The sequence below is a fragment of the Mirounga angustirostris genome, unplaced genomic scaffold (genome assembly GCF_029215605.1).
Source record: "Mirounga angustirostris isolate CCGP_5_RB_7025 unplaced genomic scaffold, mMirAng1.0.hap1 SCAF_2, whole genome shotgun sequence".
Taxonomy (NCBI): Eukaryota; Metazoa; Chordata; class Mammalia; order Carnivora; family Phocidae; genus Mirounga; species Mirounga angustirostris.
The window spans coordinates 151,249,210-151,266,226 of record NW_026991710.1 but is presented as its reverse complement, the minus strand read 5'-3'; the positions used below and the strand labels follow the sequence as shown (position 1 = coordinate 151,266,226).

Sequence of the window (17,017 nt, the reverse complement as noted above, 5' to 3'; positions counted from 1 at the left end):
AAGAGCCCCACTTTTGGGAATGGCCCTGAATTCTTTATCCTCAAGTCAGAAGAAAACACAGTTTTCCATTAACAACGATTTTTAAGAGGTAAAGGGCAGAAATATTTGGGAGCTTAAGGCAGGTGGGTTTGTAACTAAAAGGAGAATCCCACAGAGAGATAATTTTCCAGCTTAACTCTCAGCTTTATGAAACCAGCTTATCTCCAGCTCCTGATATCTATATATAAGTAGACTATTACTAAGGACATAATGCAATCAGTTGAGCAAACCAATCCCATCTAATTTACTTTTCTAAGTCTTAATTATTTTGCAGTAAGTTCATTCAACAAAGTGTTAATCACCTTTAGTTATTTATTTATGGGGCCTGAATTGAAATGAAGAAAATATGATACAATGGAAAAAGGATAGGGACTTTAGACTCTGAAATATCTGTGTTTAAATCTTGGCTTTGCCCCTAACGAGCTGTGTGAGCTTGGAGAAGTTTATGTAAGTCTTCCCTGTTGCGATTACTTCATTTGTGACACGGAGGTGACAGTGTGGACTTGCCTAGTTCACAGACATGTTGGAAAGAGTACATGTGCATCTAATATGGTCACTGACACATAACAGGCATTGAAAACACAGCAGTGCTAATGAAAATATTGCTATGTTCCCAACATGAGTACAAGGAAGTTTCATATGTTATCTCATCAACTTCTCAACAACGCAATGAGGAAAACACGGTTTTCACGGTTGAAACTGAGGTGCTAGCGCTGGGACTTGAGCTTATAGGTCGTGCGACTCCAAATCCCATGCTGTTTCATTCTCATGATCAGGAACGGACAACGCCATTTTAATTAAGTGCCAGGTCAGTGAGTGCCAGCGATGGCTGGCTGTCCTTTGGGGAGGTCAGATTAGGAAACACAAAGGTTGGAAGATCTCTTAGGGGATGACTGGGGACCTCAAGCCACAGAAGAAGTGCATGGTGTATACATCATGTCAACTAACAGTGACAAGTTCTGGACAACTCTGCATGTCACCATATTTAAAGCAAGCTCACAATACAATCTGTTCCACTGAGGACTTCTGGCTAGGGCACCAGCACATGCGTGTGTGTGTGTGTGTGTGTGTGTGTGTGTGTGTGTATACACAGACACATATGGCACCTGGGTGGCTCAGTTGATTAAGCAACCAACTCTTGATTTTGGCTCAGGTCACGATCTCAGGGTCCTGGGATCAGGCCCTGAGTCAGGCTCCGTGCTCAGCGTGGAGTTTGCTTAGCCTGCTCCCTCTCCCCCCCCCCAAAAAAATAAATAAATAAAATCTTAAGAAAAAAAAGGAAAAGAATAATCACCTCCACAGAAAACTTTACAGCACACCAAATTTTATTAAGAACATTTACAGCACTCAGAAACAGAACAGGTGACTGCAGGCATGAGGACATGGCCTACACCCAACATTCACTTATTTTTAATTTTTTACTTATTTTTATTTTTGCTTTCTTTTGATTATTAATATTTACATTTAAACAACCAGGGAGCAATACCTGTCCTTGTAGCATCGACTTCTACTTTAATAATTCCGAGTACACAAAATGGTCATATATGAGCAGGAATGCTGGTGAGAACCAGTCAAAGAAATTCTGCCCCATCAGGAGCTCCCTACTTAGGCAGGGCCCGGTCCAAGGCTAGCTGTGGAACGATGTAGAGAAAGGGCATTATTTTTTTAAATCTCAAAAATGATAAATAGAATATTAACAAAAAATTATAAAGGGCACAGGTAAATCAATTCATCAAAAAAAAAAAAAAAAAAAAGAAGCTAGGATCCCAGTTGAAAATGGGTGAAAAGCATACACATAAAATTTATATGCAAATAGCTTTTTAATAAACAGAAAACTCTTTAATCTCACTAGCAATCAAATATATCAAAAATAGTACCACATTAAAGTCAGGTACTATTTTTTGCCCATAAAATTAGCAAAAGATTTCTCATTTTTAATGGCTATACCAAACACTGATGAGCTCATGGTGGGCCAGGTGATGTAAATTAGTACAGACCTTTAGAAAAGCAATTTGGCAGCATGATATCAAAAGCCTCGAAAAAAGCTGATATTTTTGGCTAAGTAATTCCACGCCTGGGAATCTATTCTAGGGAAATCATCTGCAGTTCGGGCAGAAGAATGCTAAGAAAAAAAAAAATAACGAAACCCATCTAAATGGCCCACACTAGGAAAATGGCAAAGTAAAGTGTTTTATGTTTGCATAATAAATTATTCAGGCATTAAAAATAGTTTTATGAAAAAAAGTTTTGTGAAGATTTTGAGATAAACTGGGGAAATTCCTATATTGTTAAATAAAAAAAGAAGTGTATAAGGATGAGTTCAACTATCAAACCGTTAGGAAAAATTGGGAAAGAACTGTAGGCAACTGTTACATTAGTCATCTCTGAGTGATGGGACTATGGATGACTACTTTTCCTTCTTCCTGCTTTATTTTGCCTTTCCCAATTTTTTCCATTACCAATATGTATTTTCATGAATATATATATGAATTAAGGACATACACTTGGACTTTGGGGCTGAGAACAAACTTTGTCCAATGACCCTGAATTTATCTGTGTCTTCCGAGTATTCACATCTGCAGAGTCACCAAATATACTCAAGACTAGAAAAAAACACCTCAAAGTTGAACGAGGTGAATGCCAAGAGAGGCCAAGGAGAAAAATAACCAGAGATCAATAGGCAAAAGAATGAGAGCAAAAAACAAACACAAAACAAAACTCTCCTGGAACTTTTCCAGTCAGTTCCATCCTTTTGGGCTCACCAGGAAACTGGTGGGGTCCAGCTGACCTCGGATAACAGGGCAGATCTGAGGTAACCCTCCTTCACACCACGCATGGGATTGGCCAGCAGGGCCCTGTGAAGCTCCAGAATTTAGAACCCAAGGACAGCATGGTGTGGCTGTGTCCTTGGCAAGTCCTGATCTTTCTCCAAGCTCTTTGCACATCTCCAGGGGACCGAGCCACGCTCAGGTGTGTAGACAAAAGGTTAAAAACAGACTCATGACTGCCTTGCGGCTGGATCTCTAGAAATCTAAGTCATCGTGGCCAAAGCCATCTGTTCTGTCCATGGTGAGGTTTTTAAACCTCCTTTCTGTGAAAGCAGAAGTTTTAACTACCTTCTCAGCTTCTAGGCCAGAGGCCTCGCCTGCCTCCTGCTCTGGAGTCCTTGGCCCCAAGGGGGCCTCTTCTTGCTCAGAAGTGGAGCTTTCTGGGTACATATCTGTGACTTTTCTCTCTGGACCAGGGAGTACCTTGGACTCCTCTTCGAAGCTCCTCATGTCTCCATTCAAAGGCTTTTCTACAGAGCCTTTCTGAGAGAGCTGAGAGCAGTTTCCCAGAGATGATGTGCTGGAGGAGGCAAGACCTGCTTTCCAGCCTGACCTCCGGCAGGGGCTATCTCCACCTGGGGTAGGCGGCAGTGCTGGCTTCCCCTCTTGATCTGGGCTTCTGTTTCCAGAAGTCTCACCCGGCTGGCCCTGTCCCCAGCCGACCTGCGGGCTACCTTCTTCCTCCCCTTGGTTTCCCCCTCCCGACTCTGGCTGCCCCTCTCCTTCAGCTTCCGGGTCCTCTGCAGTTTTGACACCATCGTTCTGTCCTCCTGGACTTGGGTCACCTCCTCCAGAGGCTTCACCTTCCAAGGCGGTGTCAGCCCCAGAGCCCTCCTCGGTGTTTTCTTCCTTCCCACCAGAGCCCTGCTCCTCCCCACCTGCTGCCTCTGGGACACTGCTTCGTCCAGCTCCTGTGCTCCCTTCTCTCTTCTGAGCAGTTGCCTCCTCCTCCCTCCCTCGGGGGTCTCCGTCTTTGCCAAGGGTCTGGCTGTTCTCACCCTCGCCCCACCCCTCTGTCCCAGGGTCCTGGTCTAACCCCAGCTCCAGGCCTTCAGTGGACCCCTGGACAGTCCCTGTCCCCAAGGGGTCCCCCTGAAGCAGCTCCATCCCTCTCTTCTCGGGGGCTGCCTCTGCTGCCTCGCCACGAGCACACGCCCCTTTCTTCTTCTGCAGAAGGTGCTGCAGGTCGAAGGCCTTTTGGATGGGTGCCCTGGATGCCCCCGTTGTGTCCTTCGGGGACGTGGGGATCACTTTCTTCCTCATGCAGGCCTCACAGGGACAAAACTCCTCCCCCTCGGCCTCCCCAACCAGCCAGGTCCCCAGGGCTCCGCTGAGGCTTGGTGCATCCTCCTCCTCTGTGGGGAAGGGGCCGGGCCCCTGGCTTCCAGCCGGCCCGGAGAAGGCCGAGAGGTACCTCAGGCCCTGGAGACGGCGCCTGCGCTGCTCCATCTGCAGGGCCATCTCCCACCTGAGGCCTTCCCGGGCCGGCCCCGGCCTCTTCCCCACTGCCTGGCTCCAGATCTTCTGGAGCTCTTTCTCAGTGCTATCTCGGAGCCGAAGGCCCAGGTCCTGCTGCAGCTCTGCCACCATCTGGTCCAGCAGGCTATTGTTCTGCAGGCTCCAGCGGGCTCGGAGCTCCGCGGTGGCACTGCCAAGGTGGGCCATGAAGGCCTTCTCCATCTTCCTCAGCAACTTGGACACCCAGAGGGGCTCAGGGTCCAGAGACACTCTGCGGGCCGGAGAAGAGCTCGTCTCCCTAGGCCCCTGGGTGCACTTGGCCTGGGCTTGCGCATGGCATGTCTCAGCTGCTTTGGGCAGCTTCTCCAAACCAGGTTCCAGGTGGGGGCCACTGGCATTTGCATCCCTGTCGCTGAGGCTTCTAGGGAGCTCTGTGGGTTTCTCTCTTTTTCCTGGAGGGCAAAGTATAGTGGAGGCAGGGTCTCTTCCTGCCTCTTCTTCCTGCACACTCTTATCTTCCTGTGAACCCTCCCCATCCTGAGAGTCGGCCTCTGACAGTTCTTGTCCCATGACTCTTCCCTCTTCTGGGAATCCCTGGACACCATCTCCTTGCAGTGCTGCGATTTCTTTTTCTTCTCTGACTTTCTCTAGCAGTACCTCCTCTTCTTGCATTGTGTTTTCAACTACTTGGTCCAGGTTCCTGCCCAGAACCTGCCCCCCACTGTTTCTGTCTGCCTCATCTTTTCTGCTGGCACAAGCCCATGCTTGGGAATTTGAAGAGGCCGTGGAACCACTCAGCTGTTGGTTTTCTGGATCCTCTTGGTTCTCGGAGGTTCTAGAATCAGGCCTCTGGGAGGGGATTTTCAAGGGCAGGGCTACCCTCTCAGGGACCAGGGCACACTCCATGGCACAGGGTCCATTGCCCTCCCCTGAGCCTCTGGAGCCACTGCCAACATCCACACCAGATGAGGATGTCAGTGTGAAGTCCTCCGTCATGACGTCAGACCTGAGGCCCGGCAGAGCCTGGCACCAGCCAAGCTCCCAGAGGCCAGAGTCCAGCTCACCACGCCTGAGGCCGCACCCCGGCCACAGGGCCTGGAAGGTGCTCAGGAGCTCCTGGTACCGAGGAGAGTCTATGAACCTCACTTTGCCAGTGGGAGACCCAAGGTCTTCATCAAAGAAGTGGAGCCCAGCAAGACAGGTGATAAGGGCCTGGGCAGAGCAGCTGAGCCTCCTGCCCGCTGTGCTGGACACTTCGGGCAGGCTGCTGGGCCGGCCCTGCTTGGAGCCCATTAGTGCTTTCATGATCTGTATGGAGGCAGAGACCTTGTGCGGAAGCACGCACGGGCCCACTGAACAGTCCACGGCCATGCCTTTGCCTGACCCAGCCTCCCTGGGGTCTTCTGAAACTCCGCTACAAGGAAGATCCTCTTCTGACTTGGGATGAGCATCACCAGTCACCGGGAGGGCTCCGTCTGGCTCTGCTCTCTCGCTGGCGGCCCCTTCGTGTGACGGTTGTCTGACCTGCGTTGGCTCCCCCAGACATTCTGGGGAACGTTTGTCAACAGGATCCTCCTTGGGGCCTTCTGGGTCATCCCCTGCCACAACTGTGCTCTCACCCACCATCTCACATTTCATGGGTATGGGCTCCACTGGGATGTTGCTCAGCCATTCGCGGACCACAGCATCTGGTGAGGCTTGGGGCAGAGCACCCAGCGCCATTCTGCTATCTCTCTCTTGCCCTTCTAGGCTTTCCCCTCCACCAGCAACCTTCTCTCCCTGGAATATTCTCCCAGACCTGGGGCCACAGCTGGAGCTGCCCCTTCTCGAGGCTCTGACTGCTTTCCCCATGGCCCCTGACTGAGAGCCGGGGGGCCAGGGGCACCATGCCTCAAGCTTTCCCTCCCCCAGCTCTCCCCCGCCTGGCCCCCAGTCAGCACTGGGGTTGCTGCGACACGAAGAGTATTTCTTGACAAAAGGCCATGTCCTTGGCGGGGTGGGACAGTATCTGCTGCATACCAAGGGGACCTCAGAGAAGGGCCCCTGGCTGCGCAGTGGCTGGGCGGTCTGCAGGGCATGAGTCTTATCACTGGGGGTCCTGTGGAACAGGCATGTGCTGATCGGTGAGCAGTCGCAGCCTCTGTGGGCTCCCGGCATCCCTCCCTCGGACTGTCCAACTGGCAGAACTAAAGGCCGGGAAGGCTTGGGAATGCCGCCCCCTGCCTTTTTGTCCAGACCATCAGCTTGGCTGCTCAAAGAGTCTGATGGGTTGGAAGGTGTGGGAGCTAATGAGCGTGCCCTGAACTCAGGGTCCCCTTCGGTCTCAGCAGAGGGAGAGTATGGGGGGTAGAAATTGGAAGCACAGTCAGAATTGCTCACAGGGGTAATGAGAGCACTGCAGACCCCCTGTGCAGACTGGGAATGAAGAGAGGCAGAGGAGAGCGGCCCTGTGTCCTGGGAGGCCCGGTTCCCGGCCCTGAGTGAGCTTGCAGAAAGGGGTGGTGCTGAGCCATTTGGGCAGGCCCTGTATCTGCTGGGCGGTCCCGGCATTTGCCTGGGCACAGGTGAGTCAGGTGGGCGGTGGGCATGCCTTTGGGTGTGGTTCTGCCTGGGGTGGCCTCTCTGAGCCCCTTGGCTGAGACCAGAAATGCTGGGTGAGGGCACAGCACTGACTCTGCCCCCCTGCTTTCTCCTCCCGCCCGGGACTGAGGCAGAAGGTGGAGAATGGCCTGCAGTGTCCCCAGAGCCAGAATGACCTGGAGCCAGGGGTGGTCTCCTCCCAGACCTACCCTTAGCCTGGGAGTGCCTGGTACCCTGTCCACTGTCCTCTGCCTGAGAGTCCTCGTTCCTCAAAGACCAGGGACTCACCGTGGGCGGACTGGGGCCTTCCCCCTGAATGGCCTTTGTCCGGGAAGTAGTCACGGCCCTTGTCTTGCTCAGGCAGCCCTGGTGCCGCTTACCCCTTTCACTAGGCTCCTCGAGAGACTCAGCACTCTCCGAGGAGTCAGAAAGAGCACCTGCCGTGCCTCGGGTCTGGGGCTTCAGGCAGCTGTGGGGCTCCCTGCTGCCCTGCCCTGCTTCCTGTGGACCTGGGCCCTCACTAGTCCAGGATGGGCTTCCAGCTTCCCACCCTGCTCCCCTCTGGGAGGAGGCAGCCCCTGAGGCTGAATGTAGGTCGCAGCTGTCCACGCTGCCTTCCAGAGACCTGGACCAGCAGGAGGAGTTTGGCTCAGAGTCTTTGGGGGGTCTGTCCCTAGAGGTAGGGCTGACACTGTCCTCGCTGCTTCTTTTCCTACTGGTGAACACTTGGCTACAGGGCCTCCTGGAATGGGAGTGTTGGGTCAGCCTGGATCTCCTCCGAGAGGCTGTCCCCTCTCCCTGGGTGAAGTACAGGGGGTTCATCCAGATCTCATACCTGGTGCCTGGCTGCCACCGGCCTCGGCCAAGGGCTTCTTCACATCCTGCCTCACAGGGCCCCTGTCCCTGTGCCCCAGGCTCTGGGGAACCCCCAGGGTGATCCTCCCACACACAGTGGAGGGAGTCCACCTCCCCCAAGACAGGGACCTCCTCACTGGCCCTCCCCACCCTCCTGGACCACAGGAGTGCGTCCTCACCAAGTAGGTGGAAGCGGACTTTCATCTCTACAGACAGGCTGCCATCCTCGTTCATGCGGACCTTTTTCTCAACATCGTCACTGGCCACCAATGGGCCAAGCTGGGCAGGCGTGTCCTGAGGGTGTCTGTCAGGAGCAGGGCCCGTCTGAGCGTGATGCAGGGACACCGGGGGGTCGCTGAGACCAGACCTCTCTGACAGCAAGGAAAACCGCCGTGGCTGGCTGCCCGACCTGGACCTTGAGTGGATCACACTCTGCTTGGCCTTTGGCCCCCAGCTTCCTGGCACACGATGAAAGTAAGAGAAAAGAGGAAAGACAGTGAGCTACTAGGGGGAGCTTCAGGATCAGAGAATAAAGGCTAGTCATGAGGCTTTCATCATTTAAATACCCCTGCCACCCCCAAAACCACAAAGTAAGGGCAGAAACCATTCTAGAATGAATATCCAGTCTGCAATCTGTGAACCAGCAAAGCCTAGTGAGATGAACTTAGCATCTGAATTCAGTCTCAACGCTGCGATTTCCTTGCTGTGTTGTTTTTGGCAGAGACTCCTTACTGAGTTGTAAAATAATAATGGTAGGTTTGTTTTGACGATGCAGGGCAATGCATGTAAAACTTTCTGCAGAGTTGTTAGCACAAAGTATGTTTTCGATAGACAACAGAGTTGGCAGGCAGAGCAGCAGGGCCCAGAGCTAACTCTGGGCCCAGCTCATGCCCACCCCCAACACAGGAAGCAAAATCAGTAAGCTGCTGTAAAGGTGCCTGATTGTAAACTGTAAGATGCTTTGCAGTTATTAGTGGTGATTTATCATCCTAACACTCATCAAGCTTTGGGGTTGATAAATGATTGCAAGGAAGGACCTGGACACACAATAGCAAGTCTTGATAGTCAAGCCTGCACTCTAGCCATGAAAAAGAGAAGAAAAGGGAGCCACTGAAGGAAGAAAGAAGTGGTCCCAAGTAGGAATGAAGCCTTTAGTACTTTCTCATTTCATCTCCTCCTGACTGGCAAGAAGAAAAGGCTAGTGGAGGCTGAGCCTATGGCCAGCAAAAGAACAGATCCCCCTACTTGAGTCCATCTAGACAGAAGGTTTCGCCAAGCTCTGCTCTTCCATAAGCACCTAATGAGACTAGGATCTACTCCAAAGGGGGCTCTGTGGCTAATAGGTCCTTGTACCTCTAGCACCTGGCATGCAGTGATCACTAATACCATTATTGTCATTTCTTAGTAGCTTTTCACAAAGGATATTATTTTGTTTATTCACCAAATTTGCCCATTTCCATTCCAATAATTTTGCTGAAAATTTCAACCTGCAGTTGTTAATTATGCCTTTAAAATAATGTGTTTTTAAATAACAACACCTACACTCTGGCACATAGTAGGCTTTTGGGAGAGATATACATACAGTTAGATGTATAGACTGATGAATAGATGGAGGATCAATGGTTATTGTTAGTTTTAGTCCATTTGGCTTCTACTGTTGTTTAAGGGAGTTATGACTCTTGAAAGGTGCAAATGCCACATACCCATGGTCCATTGCCTCCATAATGTCTTGCCCATCATGGTCCTTAATAAAGCTTATTTTAGATCCTAGAAATTTAGAGTTCAAGATTTCCTAATCCCTATTTTCTTTAAATACCAGACTCCCCCCTCTCATACACCAGGCAAATTTCAACCCAATTAAGGTAGATGGCAGTAAGAAAGAGGAAGAGGCAAGGGTGACCCCAAAAAAGTGGGATACCCAAAAATTTGGGCCAAAAGGCAGGTTTTTAAAATTATCTAGAAAGGATATCTGCTTAGTCCTACTGAACCACTATCTAGGGCAAATAAAATTCGGAAAACTCCAAAACTAACTCACCGGTTTTGTTTCTTGGAGTCTGCCCAGATAAAGTTTCAGTTCCGTATCTTCTAGAATCTTCCATTGCCAGAGGTTTGAAAGACTCGTAGCCAGCACATACTAGCACTGAAGGACTGCGGAGCAGACCCTTCAGAGAGTCCACCTGAAGAAGGAGAGTGTTGAATTAGGAGGCCCGGTTTGCAGAGCCCCTCTTCTACCCAGGGAGACATTGGTAGAGGAAGAATCCCATCACTCTGGCCCTTTCCTGAAGTTTGCATATCTCACCCCAGAATTCTGTCCTACCCACTTGCCATAATACCTCCATAACTAGCTGGGGGCAGAGGTCCTATCACCATCACCTTCTTCTCTCCATATACCCCTCCCCCCACCCGGTTTAAGGCCTGTGGTTTAGGGGTTCTTCTGGATGCCTCAGGTGGAAAACATTTCAAAAAGTCTTTGGCCTGCTTCCCTGCCCACCCTTGCAGCCTCCAGAATATGTATTTTTTTTAAAGCAACCAGAACAGAAAGGCGTCCAGTTTCCCTATAGAGATCTGATTCACTATCTCACTCACTTCTCACAAAGAGTTCTCTCCTGGGTCCAATCTGTGTTTTCCAGTATAATCTCGAGCCCATCACCTCTGCTTTCAGCCCTTCTGGAACAGGGAAGGGCAAGGCTGCTCTCTCTACAGGCTCCTCCAATGATTCCCTAGGGTCCTGCTCAGAGGCTTATGCCATCCTTTCCCACCCACCCTAGGACATCCTGGGCTGGATGCTGAACAGGCAACATTGCATTCCAGGAAACAAGTCCCTGCTTTTAGAAAAATCTCACATGGCCCTGAGGCCCCTACGGCACATGTGAGACTTTGCACTATTTATGACATTATATAGTAACTGGCAGTGTTGGGGGATTTAGTTTCATCTTCAAAGGGCTGAATTTGTTCTTCTTTATTTTCTCAAATTAGAAGGGTATGTTCATTAGCAAGGAAATGAGAAAAAGAGAACTCTTGCATCCTCTCCCCACAAATGACATTAAATTAGCTGTACACCAGATCTTTCAACCTAGTTGATTAGAAGTTTCTTTCAAACTACTAAGCACATTTCTTTGTTGATTTAGAGCTCTAGTGCATCACAAAAATGCAAACATGACCCAAGTCTATCAATTTATAGAGACATATCAATGTATTCATATCCCTTATACAACAAGAAGCCAAATGGACTACCTGACCCAAGTCTATCAATTTAGAGTAGTCATACTTCTAGGAAATCAGACTTTTCCAAGGAGGAAAAAAAAGAACTCAGGGTTAAATGATGCTTCCATTCTAGAAAAAGGTCAAGGTTTAGGATCCACACACAAAAAAAGAGAGTTATTGAGAGTATATTGAGAGTGTTCACCCAGTTGAGGACCTGAAAACTGATAATCATGCCACAGCCTGCCCTGGGGAGCAATGAGACCATTTTGTTTACAGAAACTCTAATAGTTCTGCATTAAGTCTATAAGAAAATACACTAATATTTTTTTCTCCAATTAACTTACTTCTGTACCTGCTCTCTCCATTTCGCCATACCCACTAAACTGTAGCTAATTGAAGGTAGGGACCTAGACTTATTTTCTGTATCCTCTGCATGAAGCACATGCTGGTACATAGCAAATGTGCCATAATTTAGGAGTTTTCTTACATTATGACTGACATTATTAATGTCGATTCTATCATTTGCCAGCCATGCAACTATGAGCCAATTACTTAACCTCTGTGCCTCAATTTTCTTACCTATACAAAAGAAATAATAACATGAATTGCCTTGTGAGTTTGTGTGGTAGATGTCATGTCCTAGATTAGTCAACCTCTGTTTTACTCTCTTTCTGGTGTAATTTCCAGTATGGCAGAGTGTACAAAGCTCTATATACATTTTCTGGACTCCCTTGCAGCTAGACTTCTAACCATGAAATCATTTCCAATAATTAGATGCACTGGTACAAGGTAGGAGAAATGACAGTGAAGTAGAACCCATCTTTCTTTTGCTTTTGACTGTTGCCACAAGAAAAAAGTCAAAGACATAAAGAGGCATGTGCAGCTGCAATGGCAAAAGCCACACTCATTTTTCCAGTACCCAGTCACCAGCTTTCTGGATATCAACAGACAGCAGTGGCACATGACCTGCCTCATTCCAGACCACAGCAATGGTGGACTAATACTGAACTCAATTATTCCAGGGACATCACCCCAACAACCCACTTGCTTGATTGTGTTAGAGGTATCTATCCAGATAGGTCAATTCTGTGATATTCTGGGAATTATTTCCAGAAACCAAGCTTACGCTCCTCCAGCTTTCCAATCTTTAAGCACAAAACTCTCTGCGTATAATTTCTTCATGCTTAAGATACGTACAGAGGTTTCTGTTTCCTATACTGAATCATGACTGATTCAATGTACAGTATCAGAGGTTGTTGCAGGCAATAGACCCTCAAGGGGAGGAGTCTTGGATTAATTATTTGACCTGATTGGGTTTGAAGGCAGTGATAGTCTGGTTATAATGCGACACTGGTGGCCTAAGACAAAAAGTGATAAAACAGGTTCTTGAATGATCACCTCTGATAGTAGAATGCAGTGCTTAACTGAGAGCAGGACTTTGACAATCACTGGCTGTCATGATAGATCTTTCTAATGAGAATGAGAGCTTCAAGGACTATGGAGTAGGCTGGCTTCTCTGACTTAAAGAAAATGGCAAGCTCGAGGTCTAAACTCTCAGTTCAGGGATGGCCAGAGGACCTAGGTGCTTCTACTACTATAAAAGAATCTCTTTTCTCTTGTAGCAAACATCAGCTGCAGAAACTGATCCTTCTAGTTGTTGAAATACAACTGAAATGATTGTTGTGTGATCTGTCAAGCCATAAAGCAAGTGTGTCAAAGCAGGACCCCATCATCAGGAGGTGGTGACATGTACTAGATCAGGCTCCAGGCATTTGAACGGAAGACATAAGTAAATTGCATGAGCCACACCCCCAGTTCACCTGCTTCTGCTGCATTGCCATCTTTCCTTCCCGCACACCTAAAACTTCCTGGGGGAGTTCCCTATGACCAGTTAACTGAAGAAGAAAATATTTGATTCTGGGTTTCAGATGATTTCACAGGATATGCTGATACAAGTCAAAAGTTGACTGTTGCACCATTACAGACCCACTTGGGGGTCATAAAGGGCAGTGGGGAAGGAAAGTACAGGGGACAATGTTATTTGATCGGCTACTTTTCATGGAAGGAGCAATGGCAGGAGGTTCTATGGCAATTCATAGGCAGGAGTTAGCAGTTCAATCCGACAATCAAGGCCTTGGAAGGAACAAGACTGGAGGGCTGGTGACAAGGAACTCTAGAGAAGAATCTGTAAATGGGTCTCCCAGAATGTGCCTAGAGAACGAGAACATTTGTGTCCCATTGAATGCTCACCAGAAGGTGATAATCATGTGGACAAATGACCTGTTCAATGGATGTTAGTCATTCTTTTCCTCCAACCACCCCAAGGTGTGCTCAACTTGATTATGAACAGAGTGACAAAGTAAACTTGAACTAGGAATGTGAACTACCTTATTCATGTGGGTCTGACTGCCATGTCTGCTAAGGGTCCAATCTTCTAAGAGCAGAGATCCATGCTAAACTTGTGCCAAAACACTTGTGATTTGCAGCATACCTTGAGGTACTCAGCAAGCCATCTCATGGGAAGCTAATGACATTGAACCCCTCCATCATGGGGAGAGTCAGAAATGTGGATTCACTGGAATAGGCACTAATTTTGAATACGTATTTTCTTCCTTGCCCACATACTTCCGTGGACTTACTGAATACCTCATTCATCATTGCCATAATCCATGAGGATTACTTCTATCCAAAGAACTGATTTTGTAACAAAAGAATTGAGGCAATGCACTAACACCCATGGAATTCACTGTGTAGCCATATACTACATCACCCAAAAGTAGCTATAACTTATAGAACGGTGGCTCATTCTATGGGCACCAACTGAAAGTAATCACTTTATAATGTTGAGGCATTATCTTGCAGGATGTGATATGTGCTCTGGACTGGCAACCACGATACAGTATAGTGCTGTTTCTCCACAGACAACAGATACCTGCGAATTAAGGGGTGGGAATATGAGCAGCTCCTTTCACTATTACACCTATGACCTAGCTACAGACATTTTGCTTCCCATCCCAAAAACTTCAGGCTCTGCTAGTTTGGAGGTCTCTGGGTCCAAGGGAAAATGTTCCCACCAGGAGACACACAGCAAGTCAGGGAAGCTGAAAGTTGAGACAGTCACTTGGCCATATGGGGATCCTTGCAACAATGAACCAACAGGCAACAGGGGGGTTCTGTGTTGAATGGGGTGATTGATTCTGTAATGGGTCTCTCAGAATGAGAGTTTGGATCCTATTCAAACTTGGTTAGGGGGAATAGGGTTGCTGTTATGCAAATAGAGTCGGGGGAAAGTAATCTATAGCCCAGGGAATCCCTTGAGTGCTTTCTGTGGCTGCCATATTCAGGGTTAAAAATTAACACAAGACTACAACGGCTCAGGAAGGACCTCCAAGGGCTGAGTCCATAAGAATGATGTAGCACATGCAGCACGTAGTAAACGCACCATAATTCAGATGATGGAATTGGTCCAGCCATTCTACCATATCCATAACCACATTCAGCTGAGGTGCTGGCAGAGGGCAGAGGGAACATGAAATGGACAGTAGAAGGAAACCTAATACCATCAATGGCCTTGCAGTAGATAACCTAGTTTTCTTCACAACTCTGCTAGGCATGAATCAATTTTCTATGTTTTGCCCTTGCCTCCCTCTAGCACTTTTTATAAGGTATTTTGGTGACTTGATAGTTAAGTCTTAAGACAGAGGCTACAAAGGTGGGCTTGTGCCCAGAGGATGGATGGTACAGTGCTGATGTGACTCTGGGGGGAAGGCGAATATGTTTTGATTGTTGGAAAGACAGCTACATACTTAGGTGGGAACATGCTGCTGTAGCTGCGGCTTGTAAATTTAAGTAGTGGTAGAATAGTGTACACAGGTGTTAAGTAGTGATAGGATTAGATTATGGGGAAACTGTTGATTAGATCAAGCCACCTCCATCCTCCATCCTGTGCACCTACAGTGTACATTCATGTTCTGCAGGAGCTGGAAAGGCAAAAATTATTCCCTAGCCTTCTTCACAGTTCGGGCTATATGCAGATTGGGTTCTCCATCAATTAGATGCATTTGATCAAGTCTGGGAAAGCAAGTGAGGCAGACACCATCTCTTCTCGCTTCTGGTTGTTGTTGCTGTGAAGCAAATGTGTGGGTACCAGAAGGCCATAGCAGCCCAGGCAGCAGGCTAGACCCGGCACCCCAAAGCTCCTGCATGTCAAGAGTGTTAAGATGCAATTGTGGCAGTTTCCTGATCCCAGATTTATAAGCTTGGATGCCACTATAGAGAAGTATTCTTGAACTCAATAATCACAGTAGCTTCAAGCAGGGTAGTAGCTTCCTGCAGAATGCTGGGAGCTATTCCTGTAGACCCAGCTTAGAGCTCATGCCTCCAGCTGTCCAAAGATTTGGGAATCCCCTAATGTCCTGCATTAGATTATTTTCTGCTCAAGGTACTTTGAGGAGTTTTTGTTTTCTGCACTGAACTCTCCCTGAAATAGATGGTATTGGATAATAGAAGGATTGGATAAGAAAATAATAAAAGTGTGCAAAGCACAGTGTCTGGCACTCACTAAGCACTCACTAAACGGTAAGCAAAATACAAATAATAATTGCTTACTTAACTGACTACATGTCTCCACTCCTTTAATTCACCTTTAATTAGTAGCAAGGCAATCAGTGCCTCTTTGTAAAGAATAACCTCCCCATTCCATCTAAGTATTTTGATCTGAGGTCCAGAGAGCTTTTTAAAGGAAATAGCATACCCCAACAGCCTACCTTTTTCCCACTTGTCGTGTACACCTGCTTCACAGGAAAGTGCAGAAGATCTGAGGCTTTGCTGAGAAAGGCCGACAGGTTCCTTGTATTTCTATGGCTGAGAACCATTGTCTGCTGGAATCTAGGGTCTCCATTCTTAACCAGCATTATCCTCCTTGGGGCCTTAGGACCCTTGCAGGAAGAGGATGTTCCTGGTGCCTCACATCGGCTTTCAAAATCCCTTGACTGCTGAGCAGATGGGCTTCTCCTTTGTGGCCAGACTGGCCTACTGGGTGTTTTGGGGGGCTTCTTATCAGAGCAGAGGTAGCAGCCACCATCTTCCAACTGTTCCAGGGTACTGAGGCCATGAAGGCCCCGGGGCGTGGTGACAGAGCGCACCCCAAAGGAGAGAGGCACACGCTGAGAGAGCTCGTCCATCAGAGCGCCAAAGCTCTTGAACACGCGCTGGTCAACAGCCAAGCGAACCCCAGCAAACCGGGGATCCCCTCGCTTGAGGAAGGTTATCTTCTTGGCTGGCGTGACCTGGGTGACAGAGGGGTTCCGGGCCATGGAAGGCAGGAGGCACTCACGGTGGCTTGGGGCCTGGGCATCCCTCAAGGTGCTGTTCATGGTGGAGAGGCCCAGGCAGCTGGAATGGATCAGAGGAAGAGGAGAGTCAGAGACAACCCAGGGGAGTTTACATTTCCTCTCTCCCCTTTGTTACAGAGGTGCTTCCAGACCATCCCAATTTTGTACCACTCAGCTACGTAGAAGCTCGTTAATCCATTTTGATGGAATAGAAGGAAGGCCAAAGGTCTGGTACCAGATAGATATGAATTCAAATCCCAAACCCCACTTACTACCTGTGTGACCCAGGAGGTTAATGACATAATCTGTGTCTTGGTGGATCCCACCTGTAACATGCAGCCATATTCATTCTGCATAGGGCCAGGTCTCATGTGTAACAGGGGAATTTCCAGCTCTCTGGATTCATGTCTTCTGGTGCCAGGTGAGCAGAATCCCTTGGGACAGGAGTATAGACAAGGAGACTTGTAACCCACCATGTCTTCTCTTTATTATCTGGTAATGTTTGCTTTGACGTAGAAAGAATGCCCCCCTCCTCCCATCCCTCCAAAGTCTTTGGAAGATGCATGATGGACCCTATGGGAGAGTACCCCAGCCCACTGCCATCGACGTGGGAGACTGGGGGCTTAGCCCAGCCTTGATAGGGTCGATCCCTTTCATCCACGTATTCATTTCTAGTCCCACTTCAGGAAAGCCCCATTGTCTTGCCTGGGACTTTGGAAA

General features: G+C 48.4%; 1 protein-coding gene across 1 annotated transcript; it reads right to left on the bottom strand.

Annotated features, from left to right (window-relative positions):
* Nucleotides 1-1,758: 1,758 nt before the first annotated feature.
* On the bottom strand, nucleotides 1,759-16,352 carry RP1L1 (RP1 like 1). The gene is made up of 3 exons (XM_064584040.1): nucleotides 15,731-16,352; nucleotides 9,796-9,937; nucleotides 1,759-8,218 (listed from the first exon to the last, which is right to left on the bottom strand). The coding sequence occupies exons 1-3, from the start codon at nucleotides 16,337-16,339 to the stop codon at nucleotides 3,063-3,065; spliced, it is 5,907 nt and encodes a 1,968-aa protein (XP_064440110.1). The 5' UTR covers nucleotides 16,340-16,352; the 3' UTR covers nucleotides 1,759-3,062.
* Between the last annotated feature and the right edge of the window lie 665 nt (nucleotides 16,353-17,017).

What these genes read in the sequence shown, in the direction of transcription:
- RP1L1 (XM_064584040.1), bottom strand. Translation starts at nt 16,339, where the DNA reads ATGAACAGCACCTTGAGGGATGCCCAGGCCCCAAGCCACCGTGAGTGC. An exon ending in ACACGACAAGTGGGAAAAAG is followed by an intron (nt 9,938 to 15,730) that starts GTAGGCTGTTGG and finishes CTCCTTCTTCAG; the next exon opens with GTGGACTCTCTGAAGGGTCT. An exon ending in GACTCCAAGAAACAAAACCG is followed by an intron (nt 8,219 to 9,795) that starts GTGAGTTAGTTT and finishes ATCGTGTGCCAG; the next exon opens with GAAGCTGGGGGCCAAAGGCC.